The sequence below is a fragment of the Cryptomeria japonica genome, chromosome 4 (genome assembly GCF_030272615.1).
Source record: "Cryptomeria japonica chromosome 4, Sugi_1.0, whole genome shotgun sequence".
Lineage (NCBI taxonomy): Eukaryota > Viridiplantae > Streptophyta > Pinopsida > Cupressales > Cupressaceae > Cryptomeria > Cryptomeria japonica.
The window spans coordinates 751,225,890-751,232,998 of NC_081408.1; the positions used below are offsets into that span (position 1 = coordinate 751,225,890).

At 37.2% G+C, this 7,109-nt stretch overlaps 1 protein-coding gene and 1 pseudogene across 1 annotated transcript; both read right to left on the reverse strand.

Moving 5' to 3' along the window:
* Positions 1-4,277: 4,277 nt before the first annotated feature.
* On the reverse strand, positions 4,278-5,268 carry LOC131875360 (uncharacterized; annotated as a pseudogene).
* Positions 5,269-6,266: 998 nt separating this feature from the next.
* Positions 6,267-6,822, reverse strand: LOC131875361 (uncharacterized). Its single transcript, XM_059219459.1, has 2 exons — positions 6,572-6,822; positions 6,267-6,415 (listed from the first exon to the last, which is right to left on the reverse strand). Exons 1-2 carry the CDS (start codon positions 6,819-6,821, stop codon positions 6,267-6,269), a joined length of 399 nt encoding a protein of 132 aa, XP_059075442.1. The 5' UTR covers position 6,822.
* Between the last annotated feature and the right edge of the window lie 287 nt (positions 6,823-7,109).

Sequence of the window (7,109 nt, forward strand, 5' to 3'; positions counted from 1 at the left end):
CAATCAAGTACATCATGGGCAACAACTATCTAATCACTGAGGCAAACAAAATTCTCCATACCGAAAGAGCACCAGTTCATGCAAAAATAGTAGATCATCCATATTTCCTTTATCGCCATACATGCCATCAATTTGTCTTTAATGCATGTACCATTTTGCCCAGCTCACACTCCCGCCACGAACAATCCCCCATGACCGGAAATATCGAATTCTTTATCTCAGCAGCAAATTGAGGAACCAACTGAAGTCAACCAACACTTGGTCGAGCAATGGAGTTTAATGCTAAGTAAACCATTAATGAGGGTGGTCGATAGTAATATCGACCACTCCCCATATTGAAAGGGAGGGGTCAGTATTACCACCGACCACTCCTCCACCCCTTCTTATTAACACCGACCACATGCAACCACTGAAACTTAATGGTAGTTGGTAGGTTAATATGTAGTTGCATGATCTTAGGCAAGTGTAGTATGGAGAGAGTCGACACACCACCGACTACTCGCCCTCACCACAATAGTATGTGGTGAGAGCCGTGGTTTACCATCCCACATAAACAACAGAATAAGGTAAAAAAAGTGGGAGTCAAGATTGGCAATTCCATGTAGGAAGTTATTAAGAGGTAATATTACAATGCACGGTGGTGTGTATTTAATACAAGTCATAGTTGACAAAAGAGGAAAGTCGACTTGGCATCATGAGAACTTAGAAACCGTTTGCAAGGGAGTCGGTATTAATATCTTAACAACTTTAGCAATTTAGTGTCACGAAGAAATTAAAGAATAATATTTCATGGAGAACACATAAGTGCTCAAAATTATTTAGGACTATTATGTTGCAATTAAACCATGTGTGGTGTCATTTAGAATCAATCCACCACTAGGAGAGATAGCCTGAAAATAGGAAAGAAGGTAGATGACAACACTATATATAGACCATCAAATGGGAAGAGAAAGGAGAAGGACATAGATGCAACAAAGGATTAGAGAATGGAATGTAGAAGAGAAAAGTAGTGCAGATTTAGATGTGTTTACGATCAAGTCGTAAAAGATCGATGATGATCATCTCATATTTAGTGTCGAATTTCAGAGGAAAGAGTCAAATACCGGAACAAGGAAGAGTGGGAGACATGCCAGAGGAACAACGACCTTCTTGAGAACTTGGTGAGATAGAAAAAAGATAATAATACACCGAGTAGAATCAGTCAGAGGTAGGCTTTATTCTAACAAAGTTTGTTGTATAAATCTAAAGAGAAAATGTTATATTTTGATTAGACTTAGACAGAATCAGAGTCATAGTTTTTAGATTTCTAATAATGAGAATTTTGTTGAAAAACATCAAATTACGTTCTTTAGAAAATTATATTCTATACATAAATGTCTTAAGGAAATATATTCAAAAAGAGTATTGATAAACATAAGTGAAATTCATAGAAATTAGACCGCCAAATCCTCTAGAAACAGAGTAAGAGGATATAGTGATTGTGTGTACAAAACTTGTAAATTTGAATCACAAAGAAGATGAAATGCTAGGATAACGAATTATTAAATATTGAAGCTTATTTTGAATTCATGAAGAAAAGACTTACAATTCCAAATTTGATCCCTACATGAAAAGTAAAGATGATTGTTAGGTGTCTCATTTGAAAAACCATATCGATATGCGCTTTATGAATTTTCATCATGTTAGATTGCTATTATGGAAAGTTAGTAAAATCAATTAGTTGAGTTCTTAAATCTTGAAAGGTCACATATTAGTATTAAACTAAATATCTTATTCAAGAAAAGAGGTAGACAAACCAAAACACATGAAAAGATAGAGAGCTTAGATGATATAATCGTGGAAATTCTAAACATAAGAAATAGAATGCAAGTTAATGATTACACTATTTAAATGTTTTGATAATTGAATAAAAGAATGTGTACTCATTTTATTCAATTGTAATGTAAAGATACATACATGTGTTATACCTTCTTAATATTTAATTCTTGTCTTTAAATTGCTTGAAAGATAGAAGGAAAGATTGTTTTCTTTCAGATGTATATTTTTTTATCCATGAAAGATTGCTTCCTGTCAGATAGGATTGGTTGTAACAATATATTGATTGTTTCTATTTCTATTCAATTAAAGATTGTCTTCTTTATCATTGTATTTTTATCTTGCAAGAAATAGGAAGCTAGAATTGAAAGGTGAAAGATTGTCTTCTGTATATATTTATTCTAGATTTATGTAAACAAAGATAGATAGGCTTGTGTTTGTGGAAAGTTACCTTCCAGGACAGGTGCTGAATGTGGATTATAGAGAGCGAGTTTTCTTTTTCCAAACTATATTATTTGCTATGCATGGCATTATACTCGGTCAAGTAATCAATTGAATAACCATTGAAATGGATGGAATTCTTTTATTTATCCACTCTACCACATCCTTGATTGATCTTGCTTGTTTCTTAATGGAATTAGAAAAATGAAAATGCATGTATCATCTAGGCATGCACTAGATTCCATCTTGTCTTTCAAATTCTTTTGCTAAACAATTCGTGCAGGGTCGAGTATTCTTGATTGACTAAGAATTTCGGGGAAGTGTAAGCTTCAAGGTTGGGCAGAAAAAGCACCTGAATCTTGTTCTCGTCTTCATGCTAAAGATTGCATTGAAGATAGCTTGGGTTGCAGATCAAAGGACGCATCTCACCCTTTACTTTGTATTATTTTGTTATTGAACTTATGTTAACCTGAAATGCCTAAGTATTGTAAGTTTGAGATACTATTTATATCTATTTATTGAATGAAGAATCTTTATCTTTTATAGAAATTTTGTGTGTATTACGATATAAATGGAATGATCAAATGAAGCTATGGAAGGAAAAGTGGAATGAAATAGACTTATTAAAGGGCTTATGAGTTTATTTAAGAACAAAGAATATTTCGGCTATTATTGAAGTTAGCACGATTTTACGTCTTTACAAATCATTGAAGAAAGAGTTAACCTAAACCATTAGAGATTGAGAAACATTATTGAATAACAAGCTTAATGATTTTATTACCTTTTGCCAAAAAAAATGACAAATTTTATATTAAAAACTCATGCCCTTCTATATAACATAATCTATTTTATATTAATGTAACGAATTATATATCACATCATTTTAAAACTATATTATTAAATAAATAAATTATGGAACAACGTAATTTCCTTTTAAAGTTTAAAGCTCATAAACTGCTTTTAAAAAGAAACATTAAAACCCATAATAAAGTACTTAAAAGAAACATTTAAATTTGAAATTTTAAGTTAACAGACATTGTAAATATTATTTATAAGCAATGGTTTATGTAACTATAAATAAGGGCATCTAATCTGTGAATGTAGGGTGTGCGTCTACCTCTGCCGTGAAGTTCTTTGCTTGTTTGACAGAGTAATAAATATTGTCAATAATATTAAGGCCAATCGATCTTTTAGCTTCTAATCTCTCTATCGCATTTGCTAGTTTCCTCCTCCTGGTTTCCCCCGTTACAGATAATTTTGGATTCTCCTGCTTCATTAATATCGTTTTTTTGAAATGAATTTGTGAATGCTAATTGTGCCGCTGTCTTCAGAAGAATGCTCTCGGTCTGGAAGAACAACGATTCAGATTGATACCAGATTTAATAATGTGAGGCAAAAGTGCTAAAATCTTAACGAAGGATGATTACCTGAACCATAACACTAGGACATTTCATAAAAGGATTCAGAAATAATGCAGCCAGACCAATTGCAAAGGGACTTCGTCCTGCATGCCCAATTTTATAACGGAAAATATTAGGAAATTTCGCCTGTGACTTCGTGTGTCTTCTTCGATTAAATTAGATAATTACGGAGTTGAGATAATTTAATTAGATAATTACGGAGTCGAGATAATTGTACGTACCAAGATTATCCTCCAGAGCCGGTTTGTCGGTCCCTTGTTCAACAATATTCTTAATTCGGTCAAGAACTGTGTAAGAAATAAAAAAAGAAAATTATTAATAGCTGTACACTCATTTCTTTTGATTGGTTAAAGAAGCGCAAGGAAAAGGTATAAGGAAGCATACCATCTCGGACTCTTTCTTTTTCGTCTTCTGGGAGAGTGTGTATCCATTTCTCGTTGCGAATGAAAGCAATATTTGCGCCCCTGGTGATGAACTCCCGTGTCATATCTATATCGCCTAATCTTGCCGCTACTCTTACCAAATTCTCCGCCCCTAGTGTTTCCTTTATTTTACTTTTTTCCTGTTCAAGATATTTCTCAAGAAAAGGATTGGGTTTACCGATTCCAACTGCAGAAGCAAAAGTGACTCAGCTAATTTCACGGCATCTTGACCATCCGCTTGAGCCGCAAAATGTAGAGATGTTTTGCCATTGCAATCTCGTTCTTTTAACGGATGGGCTCCATTTTCGAGAAGCATTTCAACAATTTCCTCGTGGCCTCCACTTGCTGCTCTGTGCAGTGCTGTTTGACCCAGCACGTCTGTTACCTCAACGTAATTCTTACGCTCTTGTTCTGAAACCAATGAAAGAAGAAGCTCTTTCACCATTTTTAAGTGGCATCAGCCACATGCAAAGGGATTGTTTGGCTGAAATCTTTGACAAAAGCTTGATTTCTACGTTGTTTCCTTGAAATGAACTCACCTAGAACAGAGGGTTCGTCATGCAGCCCAGCTACTGCATAATATATACCACTCTGTCCATCACGATCCTTGCTATCTATCATATTTCTGTCGAGATCTAAAAGAAAACGACAGAGCGATTTCCGTCCAAGGAAAGCTGCGACATGAAGCACGTTTCTTCCGTATTTATCACCCGCTGAAGCTTTCTCCACATTTATACTTCCTTGCTTTTTATCAAACAGCAGCTTTCTAATAATTTCACATGCGACATCCTGATCCGCACCCTCGGCAGCGTAATGGACAGCTGTCTTTCCTTCATCGTCTCCGTCTAAAGGATCGGCTCCTTCATTCAGCAGCTTTTCAACGAGATCCTCGTTGCCCATTCGCGAAGACTCGCGCAGATATAATGAGAGCTGCTGCAGCTTCTTAAAATAAGATTCTGGTTGGCTCGACAGTGGCAGCAGCCACGCCACCATATTCACATTGGCGTCCTGTGCAAGAGCATAATCCAATGGCGTCTTTCCAACCTCGTCCTTGACATCTACCAACCGAGCGCTCCCTTCTACACTGTCCTTTCCTTCCGCTGAAATCAGACCACGAACAAGCTCTTCATTTTGCACATTGTCCCGTAATGCATAGTGAAGTGGAGTCCGACCACCCTCATCTTTGGAGGTTACGCTTGCGTTGTGGTGGAGGAGGAGTCTGCACATTTCGGCGTGGCCGCAAGAAGCAGCTACATGTAGAGGAGTCAACTTTTCACTGTCAACTGCGTTTGCAAGGCTTGTATCTTCTTTAAGCAGCATCTCTGAGATTTTAAGTCCACTAGATTCTTCGTCCAGTATTGCTGCATAGTGCAATGCTGTTGGTCTTGTTCTATACTCTGTTGCAGAGTGCTGCACGCCACTCTCTAGGAGCCTTTTTACCAAATTTGCATCGCCATTCTCGGCCGCCTGCACAAGACAGGTGCCTAAGACATCATACTCGCCTTTACAGCTCAACGTTGGGAACCATTGGTCACGTAAAATCTTATCAAACTGCTCGCAATTGCCTTCGGCTTGTGTCGCCGCTGCCTTTACGAAACCCGAATAAATATCGTCGTCGGCTTAATTTAATAATCCATGGGCCGTGTAAATCAGTGATGCGAGAATTGGTCGACCATGCATGCTCTCTGTTTGAGAATGCATCACCACTTGATCATATTATCCGGAACACAGGAAGGAGAAGCTCGCCAAAAGCACGGTTTCGAGCGCAACATACCAGACTGTATGAGCGACGGCCTCCCAAGTCGAGGGCACGCTTGTGTCAAATCCAGAGTCTTCAAACACCTTCAAATACCTTTTCAAACCCATTTCACTCAAATATTTATATCCAATGCGTGAGAACGATTCTTCTAAAGTTTCATTTGGAATATTGCGTTGCTTAGAATTTGGATTCATGATGGCTTTCAAAGACTTTTCGCTGTTGACAGTTAAATCTTCCAAAAGCTTTCGAGTGATATTCTCTAAGTCTTGGAAAAGCTTCTGGATGTTGCTTTTGAATTCTTCCACAGAAGCGAGGGACAATTCCGTTGTTGGCACTCTGCTCTTTGTACACACACCCTGCCACTCCCTGGCTATTGCGCTTACTAGTTCGCTTGCCGCTTTTGTTTTATCACTTTCCCATATTGCATTCTGTCTCGCCTGGCAGCAACCAATAAAGGACCTCCTTATTCCAGTCTTCACAACATAAAAACGCCGCAGCATTTCTTCCCTCGTTACGCAATTTAGGAACCTTGGAATATAGGGCCGCATTCCTGTCATCTATTTTGTCGATAATATAGAAGCGTCAGCCCAATTATTATATTGCAACATCACCACTAACTTGAAGCTTTGAAATTTTCAGTAAACATATTTTGTTTTCTGCATTCTACTATCTTGTAACTAAGTTAATCAACCCTTAAAAGACGTTATGCATACCTGTGTTGAGAATTTCGGGAGTTGGTGACTGAACGACTAACATGTATCCAAAACAGCTTCTCAAAGCCTCTTGGACATTGAAGTCGTAACGAGCGCCTCCTATCCAGCCATTTAGAAGACGGGCTGTGTCCCATTCCCCTAACAGATTATCACGCTTTATTGAATCCAGATAGTGTTTCGCTTCTTCCACAGTTGCCAAGCGCCATCCGTCTGGAGTTCGGCAACTCCTTTCCAACTTTTGAAAGGCCATATTCACCTGGTTGTCTAACTAATCAACTCTAGATAATGTAATCAAAATGTTATATTAAATTTGCTGGAACAACATACACTACAAGCAGCACAAACAACATTCTAGTAGCTAAATATGTTTGATTGTTTGTTTTTAACATTATTCTCAATTAAAGCCTTACCGCTAGTTTCATTCTACTTTAAACTTTGTTTAATGAATATAACTCAATATGTTTGATTGTTTGTTTTCGAATTTAGTCACAATTTAATCCTTATAACTAATTAATGCTCTCAAGTTTACACAATCGAT

Coding starts and splice junctions, on each gene's coding strand:
- LOC131875361 (XM_059219459.1), bottom strand. CDS start 6,821: ATGGCCTTTCAAAAGTTGGAAAGGAGTTGCCGAACTCCAGACGGATGG. Junction 6,416..6,571: donor TCCCGAAATTCTCAACACAG/GTATGCATAACG, acceptor TCGACAAAATAG/ATGACAGGAATGCGGCCCTA.